We start from the raw sequence: 21,603 nt of genomic DNA on the forward strand, positions 1-21,603 counted from the left end.
CCACCCTTTCTCTCTCTCTCTCCGCCCCTCCCTCCCCTCTCTTCTTCTCCTTCCCACCCTCTCTCTCTCTCCTCCTCCCCTCCCTCCTCCCTCCCTCCTCCTCCTTCCCCCCCCCCTCCATTTATAGGAGGGAGGGCGGAGCCAGGAGGGAGGTGGCGGCGCCCATTTGAAGGCCCGGTGCGGCTCCTGGAGCCCCGATTCAGTCCAGAGGCCGCATCGGGCCTCCCAGGGCCCGGTGCAGCGTGCTGGAGCCCCGTTTCAGTCCGAGGCCGCATCGGGCCTCTAATGGGGCGCCGCCATTTTGAAGTGCAAAATGGCGGCCGGAGCAGCCGAAATCGGCGGCGATTTTGGCGGCAGGAGGAACCGGGGCCGGCAGAAAGGCGCCCGCGGCCATACCGGCCACGGGCCGGAGGTTACCAAACCCAACCCCTGTACTACAACATACCTAGTGGAAAACACTAAGAGCAGGTTATCAGACAAATCACACAAATGTAATCATATTCAAATATTTTCTGCTTTTTGTTGTAATGCCTATAACCTATTTCCAATTTATCATGACCCTATGATAGGGCTTTAAAAAAATATTTGTTCAGAAGTGGATTGCTTCTGAGGCTGAGAACATGTGAATCGCTATGTGTTTGAATTCCAGTATCCCAGAATCCTAGTCTAATGCTCAAACCCACTACACCATGTTGGCTCTACAGATTATTTATGTAACATTATTATGGGTAATAAAAGTCTTTGAAATAGTTAAAGGTTTCCTAAACTTTGGCTCAGTTGTTAATCAAAACGGAGACTGCAATCAAGAACTCAGAAAACTAAGGACTTGGACAGGCAGTCACAAAAGAACTAAATATGACCCTCAGGTGTTAAAGTATATACAGTCTTCCCTCCATATTCATGGGGGTTAGAAGAATGAGACCCCTGTGAATATGGAAAAAATCGTGAATAACTTCACCCCCCCCCAACTCAGAAGTCAGTTAAAGAGAAGGGTGAGTTGGGGGAAGAGGAGCAGGGCTGTGCATTCCTTTTTGCCCCACCCTCCTGTCCCTTTAATTGGCTCCCTTCCCCTTCTCCTCCCCGATCTTCTCTTGGGCATCGCAGGGAGAGGATCGGGGAGGAGAAGGCAAGAAGTGCCTTGGCCTCTGAGACTCTTCTCCCCCCCATCCTTTCCCCAGGCAGCCTAAGGAGAGGATCGAGGAGGAGAATGCAAGAGATGCCTTGGCCCCTCCAAGACTCTTCTCCTCCCCTTTCTTTGGGCTGCCCAGGGAAAGGATCAGGGAGGGGAAAGGTTTTGGGGTGGGGCAAAGCACCTCCTGTCTTCGCCTCCCCAATCTCTCTTTGGACTGCCCAAGGAGAGATTGGGCAGGGAAAGAGAGAAGAAATGCCCATATTCGTGGCTTTCACCTCACAAATAATCAAAACCGTGAGTCTAAGGACAGTGACTATGGAGGGCTGACTGTAATTAAATTTCAAAGTCAGAATTTCCCAGGCTATAGTACTTATAATTTTTATGCATGATTTTATGCGCAAGCTAGACAGTGAAGAAAGTTGACTGGAAGAAAATAAATTCATTTGAAATATGGTGCTGAATGAGAGTTCTGTAGATACCATGGATTGCAAAAACAAAACAAAACAAATGAGAAGGTCTTAGAACAAATCCAGTTAACTTTCACAGCAGCAAAGATAATTAAACTGATGCTGTTGTACTTAGGACATATCATGAGACAACATGGTGCACTGGAAAAGACATTAATGCTTGGTAAAGTAGAAGGCAGTAGGAAAACAGGGAGATTGCTCTAGGTAGATTGGCTCAATCAAGGAAGCTACTGTCATGAATATGCAACAACTGCACAGATACCATGCAAATTATGGAAAGAATCTGATGCTGAGGAAAGACTAACCAAAGTCCCTACAACCAAAAAAAACCCCAAGAAATATAGCTAAAACAAAACAAACCGAAGGGTTCTAACAAAAAATGTGATTAGCCAGGATAAATTGTTTCCCACTTCCAATTACAAAAAGGCAATTGTATAAAGAAATAAGAGAATAACTAAACTCTGGAGCAGAAAAGCCAGTATCATTTCTAAAAGGGTATAACTACCCCACTGAAAAGTATGCAAATGCAAAGAGTAAATATATAATGATAATAAAAATTTCAAAATTCAAGGCCAGAGTAACTGAACCCTGGAAGAAAAAAACCAGTAAAATATCTAAATGAGTAAAAATACCCCACTAAAAATTATGCAAATGCAGAAAATAAAATGATATAGTAATAATAAAAACTCAAGGCCAGGCGCGTTTCGACTACAGTCTTCCTCAGTGGCCTGCCAACATTCTATCTATCTATCTATCTATCTATCTATCTATCTATCTATCTATCATCTCAACTCCTCAGCTCACACAATGTGACTGCATTCAATTCAAAAATAGGCCACTTTTGTAATTGGAAGTGGGATACAATTTATCCTGGCTAATCACATTTTTGTTAGAACTTTTTGTTAATATATATATATATATTCTATATATATATTGAGGAAAGACTAAAACATATCATTTTGATGATATTGTTAACCTATGTGGTGGTTAGTACCAAGCCTATTAAAGAGATGAATAGAGAAACAAGGTCCCGATTAAATGTCCTGATGAAAGTACAGTATACCATATTGATGCCCTATGAGGAACAACTTAGGGAGCTGGGGATGTTTAGCCTGGAGAAAAAAAAAGATTAAGAGGAGCTATGATAGCCCTGTTTAAATATTTGAAGGGGTGTCACATTGAGTTGGGAACAAACTTGTTTTCTGCTGCTCCAGAGAACAGGACCAGGAACAATGGATCCAAGCTTCAGGAAAAGAGATTTCACCTCAACATTAGGAGGAACTTCCTGACAGTAAGGGCTGTTCAACAGTGGAACACACTCCCTCGGAGTGTAGTGAAGTCTCCTTCTTTGGAGGTCTTTAAGCAGAGGCTGGATGGCCATGTGTTGGGGATGCTTTGATTTGAATTTCCAGCATGGCAGGGGGTTGGACTGGATGGCCCTTGTGGTCTCTTCCAACTCTACGATTCTATGATATAATATGATGCAAACATGCCATACACATAATATAATGTAATGTATTAAGCTTAAGTGCCCAGACATTGCTCTGTTTGTGTTTCTCCCTAATGGGAATGCATGTGTTTGTATATCTATGAATGTTCTGTTGTTGTGTGTCTTCAAGTCATTTTTGACGTATGGAGACCTTAAGGTGAATGTATCATGGGGCTTTCTTGGTAAGTGTTGTTCAGAGGAGGTTTGCCATTGCCTTCCACTGAGACTGAGAGCATGTGACTTTCCCAACGTCAACTAGTGGGTTTCATGGCCAAGCTCGAAATCAAACCTTGGTTTCCAGAATCATAGTTCAACACTGAAATAACTGTGGCATGCTAGCTCTGTCACCTATGGTATCTATGAATAAACACACACACATGCTACAATAGGCTCCTTCAATAATGGTTTGCATTGCTGTCACCCAATGAATTTCATGAATGGTGCCAAATCTTTTCTTCTCACCTACCCAAAAAACTCTGTTGTTGCAAAGCCAGGGAATATTTTTGGTTGCAAAATCAGGAAATGGGTTCTTTTCAACCACACCACACTATGCTGTACCACACCCACATAATACCTGGGGTTGGAAAAGGAAACTCATAACAAGTTTGAACAAAGAAAATCCTCATGGACCTAGTTAATACTTAGCTATATTCATGAGTGCACTGTGTACACTGTAATCTCTAAAGCAGGTGTGATTACAAACCTGCTTGAGAGAATACAGTGGATCTTTACATATGTACAAATCTGAGAAAGAGAATTATGTCTAGGCATAGAAATCAATTTCTAAGTCTTGCTGGTGACCTCATGATAGTTTATTTGAGCTGACGAAAGTCAGCTCAACAGAAGTAGCAGGTGTTTTCTTCCTTCTGTAAGAAACCACCTTGAAGTTGGTGTTGCAAACATTTTATAATGCAGAAAGTACAGCATGTGTTCGCAAACAAGCATCTTTGGCTATATCACTGGTGTGTGAAGAAATTTCAGAGCACTCTCTTGGACACGTATATAAAATAAAGGCCAATGCAGCCACATTATGTGAAAACATGCTATGTATTCCAAAACATGCTATATATTCCATTTCTTGCTTTCCAGCAGTATGGAAAATGCCTCACAAAAAATTCCAAGCAAAAGATGCTTTCATTTAAAAGCATAGTTTAAATAGCCAGTATCAGAAGCATCACTCAAATTCAGTGAGTTTCCTTCAGCACAAGCTCCGAATATATCAAATTTTGAATTTATCAAATTCAGTGGTGAAATCATGTCAGACCCTGTCCTGCACATAAGGAAAGAATACATGACAAGAGTAGGTTTTAACTAATTTTCCAAAACCTCAAGGATTTTTATTTGGAAGTCTGACCAAGTTCAAAGGGAATTCAGTTGGTGGAAGTGAAGCTACTTCTGAACAGACAGCCACTGAGCAGGCTTCCTTGCCTTGGTGGATGACTTATAGTGGGAGATGGACAGGGAAAGTCTTGAATCATTGTCTGGAAACAAGAAGGGCTAGATGTGGGTGAATAACCAGACTCAACCCAGACAGTGGAACTGTTGTTAGAAGGAAACTCTACCTGGTGCACCAGCTGCACCCTTTCCTGAGGAAGGTAGATTTGGCCACCAGCTACACCCTTTCCTGGGGAAGGTAGATTTGGCCACAGTGGTTCATGCATTAGTTACCTTTGAATTCTTTATGTTTCCCCTGCCTGTCTGATCATCAGAGGTTTGTTTCAGAACACATCAATGCACTGACACCTTGGTGCTGAAAATCATTAAAATCCTAGTACGTTACCCCCTTCTCCCATGCCTTCTTTTGAGCTAATTAATTCCCCAACATCCAGTGGAGATGCTGACAATGCTAGTCTCCTCCCCCATCTTTTTGGTAACAAAACTGTACCATGAAATCACAGGAGATTATCTGTCTGGAGATGGAACTTCCCTGTAGACTTCCAGGCAAATCTGGAGCCAACAGCTCAGCTCCATCTCACAGCAGGGATGATTTTCACCACTACACCTCCTTCCCCCTGTTGTCCCAGGTCCAAAGATCCTTTTGCTTTTGTTGCAGCACTACATCCTCCTCCACTATCTGCTCTTCTGCTGGCCCCTTTCTCTTGACCCTCTGTTAGACAAAACCATACTATTCACCATTCAGCTTCTCTTCTGTCTTCATTCACAGTATTAGATTAATGCAGTGCACCTTACATGGGCCTACCCCTTGAAAATCATTTGGAAACTCCAGCTAAAGAAAAATGCACCAGCCAGACTGGTGTCTGGTGTGCATTTTAGAGACCATATAACATTGATCTTATAAGACCTGCACTGGCTTCCAATTTACTTCCAGCCTCAATTCATGGTGTTGGTTTTGACCTACAAAGCTCTAAATGGCCTAGGGCTAGGATATTTGAAAGACTGCCTTCCCCCATATGAGCCTGCTTGGAATTTGAGGTCCTTAGAGGAGATCCTGTTCTGTCTCAACACTGCATAAAGGTACATGCAACGGGACTTTCTTTGTGGTAGTCCTGACTCTAGAACTCCCCACCCCAGGAAGTCAGGATGACACAATTTCTTTTGAGCTTCTGGCAGGCAGCCAAAACTGTGCTGCTCTGCAAGGTCTTCAGTACTTGAAATTGCTCTGTAAATGTATCTATCTATCTGTCTATCTATTAGAGAGCATGTTTTTAGAGAACATTTTAATGCATTTTAAAAATATTTTCTCTTTCTACTGTTTTAATTCTTTTTATTTGTCCATCAATGCAGGAGCCCTTGTAGGCTGGGAGGCGATATCTATTTCATGACAATCTTTTATCAGTGTGCATGCCTGCTTTCATTGTTATTAGATTAACAACATGAATGTAAGCATGATTAAAAAGAACTTTTTGTGGGTTGAAGGAACTGGGCTTTCAATTTTTTAATTAAAACCCAAATACTATTAAATATAAGACAAGCAACCACCCAAAAGGAAGGTATTTTTACCATACATCAAAGGAGTCACAGACAGAATAGGGAAACTGGTGAAGAAACACAACATACAAATAGTTTACAAACCAACCAAGAAAATCCAGGAAATGCTGCGCTCAGTGAATGACAAGAGAGACCTTCTCACAAACACAGTGTACAAACATGAATCAAGGAACACGAGAGACACTACAGACCGAGTCAGCTGGAAAAATTAGCAGTAGCAGAACATGCTATAAACCTTCCTGGGCATAAAATACTGTTTAAAACCATGCCAACCACTACCATGTCGGGATGCACAGGGAAGCTACTGAAATCCATAAACATCTGGATAATTTCAACCGGAAAGAAGAAACCCTTAAAGTGAACAAAGTTTGGCTACTAGTCCTGAAGAATAGCAAAATGAGGACTCAGCAAACGCAAATGAGAAACCACTCAGGGTCAGAGGCTTTCCCAGCAGATACCAATCTTCTTTGCATATCCTCCCACCCTGAGGCCCTGCCATCAACAACAGAACAATATACAGATTAACATGGAATCCCCCCAAACCCAGGGTCACACAGTGTGTGTGTATCCAACTCTCTTCTAGGCCAGCATTTTCTGAAGATGCCAGCCACAGATGCTGGCGAAACGTCAGGAATAAATTCTTCTAGAACATGGCCACACAGCCTGAAAAACCCACAAAAAACTATGGATGCCGGCCATGAAAGTCTTCGACTTCACTATCAAATACTATTAGACTACACGATCACCTTATTTGCTGTGTTTTATTAAGTAACATAAAGCCTATATTAATGGCAAATGCTTGGCCAGTCCATAGTAATGTCTTTGTGTTTACAGTTAAGCAAGAACTACCTATGAGAATATAGGCCATATTCTTGCAGCTGATTCCAAAACAGTTGTGAAAAGGCAACTCACTTACAGGGCTCAAATCATTGTCTATAAATGGCAGCTGCAATAGGGGTGTTTTTGACAATGAAATATCACAGGAAAAGTCTCATCAGAAAAATCACATTCCTTCTACTCATACATTTAAAAACAGGCAAATAGAGAACACAAGCACACACACTCAGTTTATTCCTTTTTTATCCAAAGGCAGTCAATGGTTAATTTGACATTAAAAATGTCTACAACAATTTAAGACATCCTACAATAAAAACACACATGTAAACAAAACCAGTGAGGGGATAAGTACATTTATTGACAGTTCCCCCTAAGACTAACGAAGAGCAACCAAAAATATATCCATTAACATCTCCCCCACCACTTGACCTATTTTCATCAGCTAACAGAACAACCACACCTTTCAATGTTGGTTTTTCATTCAGACTTTGGTCTTTTACTTACCAACTGCATTCCAAAATCCAAGACCCTGTATATTAAACGACAGACCTCCAGGTAAGCAAGCAAGCAAACAAACAAACACCAATCTCCATCTGAACATGTATCACAAGGACAATTCTGCTTAGAAAACTGTAAGCACAGAAATCGCACATCACTGAACAGCTGAAAGAAAGGCTTGCAGCTACAGCAATGAGGGATAAACACACTACAGTACCAACCTCAACCGGGGAAACAAATGGTTTGGAAAGGAGTGCCTTTTAATTCCAGTGCTAGCTGTGCAACAAAAGCAGATAAGAGCAGCATACACAGATGGACACATTTTGTTGGAATGAAAGAGTTTGCCAGCCACTGCACTTGTTAACAAAGAAAGACCCTCCAAGGCAGAAGAAGATTAATAAAATGGGGGTACTTTTTCATATAAAGCCTCATCCTCTGTTATATTTTCTAGCTCTTTTGACAGGCAGGGATAGGCAAAGATCTTGCACATAAAGACACGAGCTGCAATCCTGCTCACTATTATACAATGAAAATCTTCCTGGATTTCAGTGGGACTGAAGGGCACATAACTGTGATCAGAATTGCCTTTCGGGTGAACAAAAGGAATATTCCCTGCGTACCTCAGCAAAGACAAAAACACAAAACCAAATCAGCAACGAGCTTACTGACATTGTATCATGTATACCTCTTCTACCACAAAACTAAATTGTATTAACTTACCAGAATGACAAACATTAGCTGCTATTCTTCTGGATTCATGATGGCTGCATCCTTGCAAATGCATCCTACAGAGAGCCAGAGAGAACTGAATCTGCTGCAGCCTCTGTCTCACTGCCTGTCATACAGATGGTTTTCAAAGCCATGCCTCACAACAGCTGGCTTGTCTTTGCCTTCGCATGTGACTGACAAGCTCATACAAGCACCGTTAACTTTAACCTCAATGACAAAAGGCTCCACTTGTATTATATGTTACATCATCAGAAATTCTTGACCTCGGGAAGAAAAGGTTGTAGACTTCAAAGCTTCATCGTCTTTTCTTCGGTCCCCCCCCCCCCCCCCAAAAAAAAAAGAATTCTGTAAATGCACTGTTCTGTGCTTCAAAAGAAGCATCTTTTGTTCACTGTCAGAAACAATTATATTTCACAGATTTTATAAACCTGAAGAAAATATATTGCTATGTGCCTACATCTGTACACAGTCACACATTAATGGAAACAGAAAGTATTTTTGATAGTTACCTTAAAGCACAAACACACTGCCACAGAAACTCCACCCACACACTTCTTGAGCTTTGTTCCAACAGATCGATGAAGGCTACCTTGTACACAAATAAAACCTGTTTGACCAGAGATGACAGCATGACAGAAAAACAAACATGTAATGTGGGAAACGATGGTTATATAGAACTTTCTTCATGTCTCTTGGGGGAGGGGGAATGTCTTTATACACTAGATATTAATTGTCAGTGCCCCACTTTCAAGATTTCATGGCACCACCATCTTTACAAATTTGCTCATGATCATGGTATATATAACATGGCTGTATCTTTGAAAACAAGCCAAGAAATTCTATCCTACGTTTAACAACTTCTGCTGCTTTTTTGCTCTTCAAAAACACTTTCATTCATATACACTGGAGAAAAAAGAATTGTTTAGTTTGTCAAAAAGATACCATGTAATACTGGATCAGAGGGGGAACAAAAGGCAGGCAACTGGCTGCATGCACCCTCTAAGAGTACCACGTCCCCTATTTTCAAAATGGGGGGGGGTCTTTGCCCCTAAATGCCCAATAATATGAAGTTTATTGGAGGTCTCATTAGCCATTTTGCCACAATGTTAGGTTCCCCTCACCCCTCCTTTAGCAGTTCATTAAACCAGGAAATAATTGGAGTTTCTGCTCTGGTCATTTCCTTTTATGATGATGAAAAGTAGGAGTGGGGCAAAGAAAGGTGAGGGGGACCCAAAACTAGGCAAAATGGTCAATTGAACATCCCTTCATCCTAGACTGGAAGGCACTATTGACTGATCTGGGGTGAAATAAGTGTCTCCCAAATTTAGAGGGAGGTGGTAAGGGGCCAGGGAGTGACAATGGGGGTACATCCTTCTACGATCCTGGGAGGGGGCAATATCGCAATTGCCTACCCATCCCCTAAAGAGTTCTGGATTAGGCCATTAAATGATTTATTCAGGTGCCCTGGTGATGAAGTGGTTCAATGCTGGTACTGCAGCCACAATGTGGTGAGTTCTATCACAGGGTTCCAAGGCTGACTCAGCCTTTCATCCTTCCCTAGGTCAGTAAAATGAGTACCCAGCTGGTTGTGAGCAATTGGTTTACAGACTACAAACTGCTTAGAGAGTGCTGAGTTCACTGTTAAGCAGTATAGGAATGTAAATGCTTTCTATTACAATTCAGGATTGATTTTTAGAGCTGAGCCTTAGCCATCAAATGTGCAATAAAGATGTCTCATTTAAAGTAGTGTTAAGTTGAATTAATGTGTCAATAAGCAGTTAATAAATGTCTACATAATAATTAAGTTTTATTAATAAGGCAAAGTATTGGATTCAGACTTTGGCCTCAGGTGCACTGCAGAAATAAAGCAACTTCAACTGCCATGGCTCAATGCTATGGAATTCTGGGATTTGTAGTTGTGATATATTTAGCCTTTCCTATCAGAGAGCACTGGTGCCACAACAAATTACAAATCCCTGTATTCTATAGCATTAAGCCATAGCTACAGCAGTTAAAGTGGTGTCAAACTACATTAATTCTGCAGTGCAAATGAGGGCATAGTCATACATAGAGCAGACCAACTGTAATCAGGTAATTAGTACACAAAAGCAACAAAAATTAGATTGGATTAACCAATGCTCTAATCCTGTATTACAAATAAATACTTGGTTCCCCTCTTATTACTTTTTCTTCTGTGCCATGTCTTTCTGATATCTGCTCCTAGGGATGGTTTCATTTCTGATACTGTACAAGGAGGCTGATCTGGGCAACGATCATGGTACAAACATATTCTCAAAATAACAATAAAAAGTACTTCACAAGTTAGATTTTGTAAACCTGAAGAAGCAAACTGTGACCTAGACTAGTGATTTATAAGCTTTTTGATGTGAGGGATCAGCAATGGTTTTTCAATGTGCCAAGACCCAGTACAGGTTGAGTCTCCCTTATCCTTGTGACTGGAAGTGTTTAGGATTTTGGATTTTTTCAGATTTTGAAATAATTGCATATACATAAGGAGGTATCTTGGAAATGAGACCCAAGTCTAAACAGAAATTTCATTTATGTTTCCTACACATTTTATAAACATAGCCTGGATGTAATTTAATACATAATATTTTAATAATTTTTCTGTGCAAAACAGTTTGTGTATGCTGAACAATCAGAAAGCAAAAGTGTCACTGTCTTAGCCACTTATGTGGAGAATGTTGGATTTTGGAGTATTTCAGATTTCAGAATTCTGGACAAGGGATCATCAACCTATATCAAACTATTGCTTCTTTCCTTCATGGGAATTTCCCAGGGACCAGCAATCGATTCCTTGGACAACCACTTTAAGTAGCACTGACCTAGGCTACTTCTTCATGCTTAGTAGCAATTAGCACGACCACAATGGGTTTATCAAAATGTGAGTGTGAGTGCAGAAATCAACACCAGATCACTATAGTTGTAACTGTGGATCAAGTAGGACATACATCTACCATATGACTATGGCCACAAGCATGCCCTCAACTGTGAATACCTCTACTGTAACATGTAGCATGGAGAGGGTTTTCACAACAGGAAGGACATTCATGTTACAGACAACAAGCTGCTTTTTTCTCCTGGCTTTCACTGCACCTCACATATACACCAAAAGCACAGCCATAATGACACCTCGCTGCTTGTAGTTTAACTAGCTGCATTAACCTGACTGCCCAGCAAACTATTTTGTCTTCAGAACCAAAGAGATTACTACACTCTGATATCAGTCATAGTGTATATATAATAAAATGAGCAATATCCTGGAGCCAACTGCACAATGGCAGGTAACAATTTATATCTTACTGATAATTGATAGTGAAGTAAAAAGGAATTACTTTTATATACTGCACAAGTTACTATCTTACATATCAATACCACCTCTGTAATGATAAATGCAAATTGAAATCAAACTAATAAAGAAACAAGTGTTGTCCTATGAAATGAATTGCATACACTTGTATTTGCTGTAATTGTAGAGACTACATGAGGTTATGATGGCTTCAGTCTTGTACATTGTCAACTCCGGGTGGGGATGGGTGGAATTGCAACAAAACCTAGAATACTTTTTCCATTAGGGTGGACATTAAATAGTTATAGGCATTTACTAAAAATTGAAAGGAGGGAGTTGTGTGAAGTTGGTAATTCAGGCCAGTCTGATCAATAGCAAAACCCAACTAAGGGATATTTGGGGGGGGGGGGGACATTGGATAACAGGCATCTAACCAGAACTTGATTTTATAAGAGGTGTTATCTTCCTTCCAGGTACATGGGAGATGAGGAATAATATAAGATGTAGTAAAAGCAGTACTGTACTGTAATAAACAGCTCAGAACAGCATTGTTTCTCAATTGATAAAATTGCTAGAATATTATTGTTTAGTGATTATTTAGATATAATTGAAAAATAACTTGGCTTCCACTATTTCCCACTTTTCTTCCTACCTGTACAATTTTCTCAATCTACTTGCATTGTAATTAGCAATATGCCATAAAGATCTGAAGTGTATTATGGGGAGAGAGAATCTGTGTTTGGCATTAGAAGTGGGGGCTTTCTTCATTTTTCAGGCAGTGTAAATATACATTTCTTCTATCACCTGTCAACAATTCCATGGTTAACAGCATTTCATTCAAAATCACTTATGCTTTCATGATGACATTTTTGTACTTCATCAACAAACCTGCCATCTGCAGTGGAATGGACATCAGGCAACACACACACTCCCTCCCTTGCAACCTTGCAAATGTGTTCCAAGGAGTTGGGAGACCCTCACAAGCATAATCAGGGTGTGTGCAGTGGATTTTGGGAGGTTGACATTGGTACTGCTCACATGACTTTGAATGGTAGCTCTATGCTAGCTGTAATGAACACTTTGTTCTAAAATGGCTCTCCTCTTTTCCCATCCTTAGTTAATAACATTTACATATATTCACAAATAGTATATGAAAGGTTCAAATACATTTAGGGTTTGGGTGGATGTAACACTCCATTATAGCTTATCATTATGTAAATACACCTTGGCCTTATACACTCTTCTCTCCACTTCTTCAGCATAGCAATAAGGAGGGAACAGAAAGCTTCTGCTTTCATTCTGAGCCAGCTATAATTTAACATTAAGCCAAAACTCAGAAAACTGTGGTTAGCCTTAGTTGTGATTAACTGAAATAAAGCAACTGTAAACCATGTTTTATGAAAGTGCTTATTTCAAGAAATTATAGTTAAAATTAACTTCAGCTGAATATCTGGATGTTGCACTAAACTTTTGTTTAAAAATGAAAGTAAAGGATTCTGCTTCCCTCCTCACTGGTACACTAGAGGAAAAAAGGAGCCCAAAGCTTTCTACTGTAATGCTAGACCAGAGTCTAGCAGAACACCTTATATCTTTTAACAACAGCTTCCATCATCCACCCATGCCTAATTTCATTGCAGCCTAGTTCTTAAGAGTCATTGTCCAAAAATGATGGAGTGCATTACACCAGGGAGGCCTGCTTTAGTATCAAATTCAAACAAGTAGATGTAATCACTCTAATACACAACAATCAAGAGGTTTGACAACATTTAGCAAATGTTCAGCCTTCTAAACACTATTGCTACAATGGTGTGTGGGGTAACTGTTTATATTCTTAAGTGTGCAAATGCTGAATAGTTACACTAGGAATGACTAAAGCAGGGATGGGTACTGTGCAGCCCTCCAGTCATTATTGGGCTGCAACACCAAGCAGCCCTAGCCAGCATACCCAATTGAGACACTGTTGTTAAACACTGTTGGATTTCTGTAATGCGCTCTACATGGGGCAACCCTTGTACCATTCCCGGAAGCTACAGTTGGTTCAAAATATGGCAGCTAGAGTGGTCACTGGATCTTCCAGGGCCACCCATATAACACCAGTATTAAAAGATCTCCGTTGGCTGCCCATTCGCTTCCGAGCGCAATACAAGGTGTTGGTTATTACCTATAAAGCCCTAAATGGCTTGGGCCCAGGGTACTTGGAGAACTGCCTCTCCCCATATAATCCGCCCCGCACACTCAGATCGGCTGGGAAGCATTTGCTGAGAGTCCCAGATTCAAAATACGCCACAACATCGCATAGAGCCTATTCCATCTCAGCTCCTCTGCTCTGGAACGCGCTTCCCAGTGAGCTCCGCTCGGCCACCTCCCTTGACCGGTTCAGGAAGGAACTAAAAACCTTCCTGTTCCAAAAAGCTTTCCCCTAATTCCTTTCCTTTGTAGCCTCCTTCCCCCCCCCCCACTGTTATTATTTTTGTTGTTGAACATCCTATGCTAGCTGGATATTGTTATATTGTGAATTGTACTGTGATTTTATTGTATATTTGCTGTTTATCGTGTTTTATCCTGTAACTGATATTGTTGTAACCCGCCTTGATCTATGGAAAGGCGGGCTATAAATAAATATTTTATTATTTTATTATTATTAACTGGAAGGCTGCACCATAGCCCTTGGTGTTAACATGTGCAAAGCAGTTCAAGATGTAAAAAGGAAAAGAGGAAAGTGAATACAATTATACACTTAGCAGCCAGGCATAGAAAATCTGGTTTTCTGCAGAGAAATGGTTCATCATGGAGTAAACTGTTCTTAAGAGTGTGCCACTTTAGACAGTTTCAGATTAGTACAGTTAGGGAGAAGGCTACGTATATAATTTCTCCTTCACATTTAGTTTCACACAGGCAGGGAATTCATACATCCATTCTAAATGCAGATAAGGATCTGACTACATAATTTGACACATATAATCAGAACATCTAGTTCAGAAATAGTTTCACTTCATGCTAAGCCTAGTGAGCTTTAAAAATTTTCTATACCATATCAGCTCACACTGAATTATGATTATATGAATGAATCTCAGGGCACCCGCATTTTATATCAACAGCCCTCATTCTCACCTTGTCAAGTATTTCTAGGTTCTCCACTATGCCCTTACTCCTTTTGAACGGCCACAAGGATAGATCAAAAGCTTTTGCTTTCTGTTTTAGCTAACAGCAATTTAGTGTTGTCCAAACTTAGACATAATTCTCTGGCTTCTTCAAAAAAGCCTCCACAGTAATGGTAACCACTTTGTAGCATATTATAACTAAGGATAGCATGCCCTCCACAGGATTAAAGCATTATAAATGCTATGAATCTCAACCATATGCTTAACTGTAATAGTGAATTAAATAAGAAATAAGAACAAAAATCTTTGGCACAAACCTAGACAAATGTTCAAAAGCTAAAACAAACCTTTATATTAGACATAATATACTATCTATTATACAGAATTCAGAAACATAGCCATGTTAGTCTAGACTATCAGTATGCTAAGGGATCTTGTGGCACCTTTCAGACAAACTAAAGTTATACCATAAGCTTTCACAGACTTGTTCTACTTCCTCAGATACATTTGAGGAAGACCAAGTCTACAAAAGCTTATGTTACAGCTTCTTCTACACAGTTAGTCTCAAAGGTGCTATAAGATCCTTTTGCATATGCATATGCATATGCATTACACACACATACACACACACACACACACACTATTTCAAACATTATAAAATATTTTCCTTTATCACAGAGAACCTGATTTCTGCAGCACCTCTACTGAAAACAAAAATTACAAATGTTATCATGAATACATTACAGTCTTCCCTCTGTTCTCGCGGTCTTTGGACCTGCATCCCTTGCTTATGTGCGAGGTACAAACGGAGGGAGAATTAATGGGGTGTGTGCCCATGGTGCGCCCGCGCGCCTATATTCAACCCTGTGGGGCTTGAATATAGGTGAAGCTCCATTTTCACAAGGGGGTCTGGAATGGATCCCCCACGAAAAAAGAGGGGCGACTGTATTTTCTTTGAGGAAAAAAGATATTCTACATACTGAAGAATATTAGAAGCAAACTGTTTAAAATAGCTTCTATTTTTGCTAGGCAAAATGTTTCACTAGTCATCTTCTGCAATGTATGCTTCTAAGCCTTAGACAAATACACACAAAAATTATTTACCTCAAATTGCAACTGCTTTCATCAGATCTTGCTGCTGAGAAAATACACTCTTCATCCTTTCCTGAATTTTCTGTTTGTCTCCTTGCTTCAGCTGATTCTTCCTGAGGGGAAAAATGGTTTTATAACATGGTAAAGCACCAAATCATCAAGTTTCAGTCCCCAGAAAAAATATATAATTACACACCCCTTCATTTGTGGATTTGCTTCAAGTATATAATAGATCTGGCCGTATGCTGATTTGGCTTAAAGCATAATAATAATCCATGGAACCTCTTAGTTAGTTTTGCAATCCTTGTACTCAAGTTACCAATTCATCTGACCAACCCAGAAGGAAACAACTGTACATATTTGCAATTTTGTATGGCAAAAGTTACTTGGAAACATTTCAGGATATCTGAGAACTCTGTGTGTGCATATGATCATATAATAGGCAATCTCACTCAGCCCATGGGGAAAAAAAATAAATTAAAAACAGCTACTAAACAGCAATAACAGGTCATATAACAGAGTCACAAAGACGAATCAGCTCTTACTGCAAAGCAAATGTAGAAGCCAATTTTATCTCTGTATCCACCTTGACAAGACTGTTACAGATCCTGATAGCATTAGGCACAGCATCAAGGGCTCATTTTTCTGCCCATTTCCCAACATGATAAATACTACCTTATGCTTACAATACCCTCCTGGTTTCTATCATGAGGCAGGCAGGTCAGTCTCTATTCAAAAGAATGAATGGACACACATTTGCCATCAGAAATGGCAATGTTCCCCTACTGATAAATTTCAAACAGAGACTACAGCATGAAACTATGGTTTAGACTTTAGAGGTTATCAAAAACATGATAACCTCTCCTACACATCCCTATTCAATACTCTTTCTTTTCAGAGATGCTGAAGACAGGGACTAGAAGTGCTTACCTTTTTGTAGAAATCAGTAGAAGGAGATGACCTGGAGCGTTCATGTGTATACTGAGATTTCTCAAGCTGTTCATGACCAGCATCAAGTATATTGTCAGCTGAATGGTATCTTCCAGAACTCCGTGTCTCTAAAGGTTTCTTCTGCTCTTTCCAAGATGCCTGATACTCTGCAAAAGTTTCTAATCTCTGAGGTTGTCCAGATTTTCCTTTATGGCTACTATAATGGATATTTTCTTTGGGTCTATCATACATACAAAGCATATTCTCAACTCCAAAAGAAGCAGATCGCATCCTCCTTTCATACCAGGAACCCTCACCCTCACCTTCTTGAGAATTTTTGTGTGGATTTGGAGGCTGTGCTTCTAGCTGACTGTATGGTGTGTGTCTGTGGGAAGATTTTTGGAAGGCAGGCTTGCTAGTTTCTTCAAAGAACTTCCACCTATCTGCAAAAGAACCCAAGGCTTCCTCAGAAGTAGTTGGCCGACGGCGTGGACGGTAGTCATCTTCTGACACACCCAATTCATTTATCTTCTCAGGCTCAGAATAAGATTTCAGTTTTTGTTCTGCTGTGAATCTCTTTCTAGCTCCAATGCGAGGAATATGGTGAGCATGGCTGCTAGATGGATTCTGTTTAGAGGACTTCCTAGCCCCTAGAAAGCCTGACTCATCCTCAGAAACATACGTCAATGGGGAAGAGTTACTATTATTTGTCTTCTGGTCTGGAAGACAATCTGAAGAACTGGGTTCCAAGTCTCGGCGTTGGAAAGAGGTGGCCTTCAAAACCCTGGCCTGGGCTTCTTTCAGATTATCTTTGTACATGTTAGTGAAAGAACTTTCTGATGAGCAGTTTACCTTTTCTGCATTATTCGGTTTCCAGTTATCAGCATACTCTTCTGTTTCAGTTGACCCCGCTAAGACAGCAGTGCTTTTGCTTTTCTGCAGCTTTGCTCTTTTCATTTGGATCTCATTTCTCAATGTGGTTGCAAAACGATCACTCCTTCGTGCATTTTTGCTTAAGTGAGCATCAAATGCAGGCTGTTTATTCATCCCAGCTTCAGTGGCAATGTCCGGCTGGGTTTTCCCTTCCTGAGCTAAAGAGTGTAACATTGGGGTTTTCTGAGGAGAAATTTTGTAGCTCTCTTCTTCGCTCCATTTGAAATCTTTTTGGACAGACTTATTATCAGTCACTGGGACACACTCCCGTCCATATTCTTGCTCATGGTAACTCCTGTGATTCTCCTCAAAGTTTTTACTCTGCACTGGTTTTTCAGGGTAACCTATCCTTCTGGAATCTTTCATTACAACAGCTCTAAGATCCTCTCCTTTATTCACTACATATTGACCTTTCTTTTCACAGACATCAAGAGAAGACTCAACAGCTCGCTGAGGTAGATAGTACTGGGAACTTTGGCTCATTCTAGCTACAGCAGGATGTTCAAGTTGTCCAGAGGAGGTGTTACCTATTCCAGGATTCCAGGATTCATCCTTGAGCTGTAGTGGTCTTGAGGTTTTTTCCTGAGGTGGTTGTTTCACTGTCACACAGTAATAGCGACTTAGCCCAGTACGATCCATTTTCTCCTCAGAACTCATGTCAGAAGGAGAAGGAGCAGTACCATCAAATATCCTGACCTGGTTTGGCTGACAATTGTATTTGTCAGTTGGCCTTTCCTGGATGCCAGTATAAGTGGAGAGGTGTCGCTGCTCTTTGGGTGATGCAGAGACTTTTGCACTGTGAAAGAAAGTGCTTTCATCACTGTATTGGCGCTGATGGTGATGGCGATGTTGTCCGTAAGCAGACTGGGCAAATCGAACATCAGTACTGGACAGAGATGAATGTAGCCTGTTGATATTTCCCACGTTATTATTGAGCCTGTCGCCTGAAGAGGACAAACTGTAATCCAGACTAAAATCAGTTCTATAGGCTGGATTGCCACCTTGCCTTCCATCGGAAGCCTCAACTGCCTTAGCACCTCGCTTTTGTTGCTCTGCAGTTTCAGCACTCCAGTCATTTCTGGCCTGAGCCCTGTGCAGGACTTCAAAGTGCTGGGTGCTCTGAATACCCTCTGCAAACAGAGGTGGATGAGCTCTCTCATGACCTTTGGTGGCAGCAAAGCTATCACTACGGAGAGGGGGAGGGGGAGGGGGAGGAGAGGGGGACTTTTTCTTCTCTGGCACATACCAGACAGGCACAAAGTTTGATCTTCCAGACCCAGAACTTGTTGAATCAGCATGATCTTCTAGTCGGGGACTCCTGTTGTTTTCATATTGTAATGGGGGTGGCAAACAGCTAGGTTTGTCCTCTAATCTCCCACTATCACTTAGGAATGAGGCAGCCTTGATATTCCCCTGTTTTGGGGGTTCCCACTGACCCACTTTGTACACCATGTTCTCTGTCGAGGCAGCATCAACATTGGACAGCATGTGGTCTGGAGTACTAGAACTAGCAGAAAAAGAGCTATAGGCTGAATCCCTTTTGCTGGGATTCCCCAGGTGGTCAATGCTGCTGTTGGACTTTGCAGAGGAGATCTGTCCATACTGGTACGTTTGGGGTGTGTGGTCCCAGCTATCCATGCTTCCGGCAGAACTGAACTGGTCTGAGGTACGGTGTAGATTTGATTGATCCCATGAGCTTGAGAGATCATGGGAAGAGGAGCTATTGGAAAATAAAGGGGACATTTGTCAATGGAGCTGTTTCACGTAAGCAATTGGTTTAAGCTGAAATCTTAACATTATAAAACTTTCAATATTAAAAAAATCAAACTACATTTTAAAATTTGTTGTGCAACCAAGGGTGATTTTTTTTAATTTTTTTATTTGGTACTCCTGGGACTCTCAGATATCAGTACCAATTGACTAAAATATTGCCCAAGTCCCCAAAACAGAAGTGGCCAGAAGTCTGCTTCTCATTTTGAAAAAAAAAACACCACTGTTCTTTTTCAATGCTAAAAGAGTAAAGGAGTTCCCATAAAGACAAGGCCTCTAAGCTGCAAAATTTTATGTGAGGTTTCCATCCTACTTCCTAATGCAATTCAGTGATGCTAAGATAAAATAGAATTTTGCAAAAGTATGAAAATAAGCAGAAAGGTTCCTGTGGAAAAGAGAATAATGTTGATATTCTGCCAACAAAAACAAAGTTAAGAAAGGATAAAGGATTTGAAAAAATAAAGCTCAATTTTTCAAGTTCAGTAGCACATGTCTGAGATACATTTATCTCTCTGTGTATATGTGTTTACAACAATAGTACAAAACATCAATGATATTGAATCAGTGTGGTGAAGGGGTTTCATTGCCAGACTAGAACTCTGGGAGGCCAGAGTTGAAATCCCACTCAGCCATGAAAACTCACTGGATGGCCTTTGTTAAGTCATACTCTCTCTGTGTCAGAGGAAGGCAAACCCTCTCTGAACAAATATTGCAAAGAAAATCCTGTGGTAGGTTGACCTTAGGTTCACCATAAGTTAGAATCAACTTGAAGGCACATAAAAACAACAACAAATCAAACATACACACATACCTGAATTTAATCTCATTGCAATTCCTGAGTAGTAAATATTTTTCCTAGTATTTTGTAAGATGGAAGTTTACATGCAATACTTGAGACATATTTTTACATGCAACATAAACCAAGAAACAGAGAGAGTTCCAAAAGAACAGCTATTAAAGAAGTTTTTGTGAGAACTTGTATTAAGATCATGGTATGCCTTTGTGACAGGGAAAACCTTAACCTCTTGAACTAAGATAGAACGTCTTCTTTACCCTCCAAGAAGTTCTCACTCAAGTAATAATTACTAAGGAATTTTCAATGATGGAAGAGGCAATAATATGCCCTACCCATTTCTGCAAATTGCTACACAATAAGAACAGATGCAATTAGAAAAGATCATTGTGTAACATTCTTTTAAATATATACAGGAAGAGTATGTTACTTTTAAGGACCTGTCTTGGAACAGCAGATTCAGTTTTTCTGTCTTGATAGTAAAGGATTTGAGTTTGATACAAATATAAACCTAATTATTAAAAGGACCTAAACTTCTTCAATACTGATGTCTGAAGAAATACCTAGAGAAGGGGAAAGCAGTTCAGCAGAAATGGTAGCTATCACTTTTTGTTCTATTTACATACCAGCAAAATTGAAAAAAATGCAATACATGTTAGGCACATAATATTCTGACTTTTCTCATGAAGCCAATCAATTTGCACTCTAAGATTAGCTTGAAAATGAAGTCACACATTGCTGGAAGGTTAAAGATAAGAACAAAGCAAGTCATGCATTTTATATTCTTACCGTTGGAGAGTAAGTTTTACAGGAACTCACCTTGCATGGTACCGGGAGTGCCATGAAGCACAGACGTTGGTTGAGGGGAGCCGTGACGTGTCTGTCTCAGGCTGATTCTCTGTGAATTTGGTTGCATGCCAGGAGTGAGGCCTGCAGGCTAGATCATTTTTTCTGGAACAAGAAAGGTAGAATGTGTGTCTTTATTACACAATATTTTAAATCACGCTATAAGGAGAGAAAAACAACCTCAGACCTGATTAATAAATGCAGCAAAAAGCTCTAACTACAGAAAAGGGCCTGCCTTGTTGTTTTGCTTGGTTTTAAAAATGCACTCAAAATGCAGACAATGGGTCAACTATGGTAGAAAAAGCCTGAAGTGCATTTTTTTTAAAGGCAGATAGGCCAAATATTTATCTACCTATTGAAAATATCTGAAGTGCTTCAAACAATTTAAACTTGAAAACACACATGGCAATACAGAAAGGGGGAATATTGTGTTCTATTAGGCATTAGCCATTTACTATTTTAAAACCCAAACAGCAATAAGCATGATTGGTTCTGTAGCTGCAGTATAGATTTTTGATCCTGATTCAAGTGGTGGGCCTTAATGTCATTTCTGACTTATGGTAACCCTAATGAAGACCTATCACGGGGTTTCCTAGCAAGATTTGTTCAGAGTGGGGCTTCCTTTGCCATCCTCTGATGCTGAGAGAGTGTGACTTGCCCAGTGTCATCCAGTAGGTTTCCATGTCTGAACAGGAATTCAAACCCTGGTCTTGCAGTATCCTAGTCC

The 21,603-nt window shown here is 40.4% G+C and overlaps 1 protein-coding gene across 5 annotated transcripts in view; it reads right to left on the bottom strand.

Annotated features, from left to right (window-relative positions):
* The window catches only part of SHROOM2 (shroom family member 2), a 161,883-nt gene that overhangs the window by 29,944 nt on the left and 110,336 nt on the right, over positions 1–21,603 (bottom strand). For all 5 annotated transcript variants that reach the window (XM_042456497.1, XM_042456496.1, XM_042456498.1 and 2 more), the window contains 3 exons: positions 20,850–20,981; positions 16,535–19,187; positions 15,617–15,717 (listed from right to left, as the gene is read on the bottom strand). In XM_042456497.1, the coding sequence (XP_042312431.1) occupies positions 15,617–15,717; positions 16,535–19,187; positions 20,850–20,981 (2,886 nt within the window). The remainder of the gene's footprint in view (positions 1–15,616; positions 15,718–16,534; positions 19,188–20,849; positions 20,982–21,603) is intronic.

Source organism: Sceloporus undulatus, chromosome 3 (assembly GCF_019175285.1).
Source record: "Sceloporus undulatus isolate JIND9_A2432 ecotype Alabama chromosome 3, SceUnd_v1.1, whole genome shotgun sequence".
Lineage (NCBI taxonomy): Eukaryota > Metazoa > Chordata > Lepidosauria > Squamata > Phrynosomatidae > Sceloporus > Sceloporus undulatus.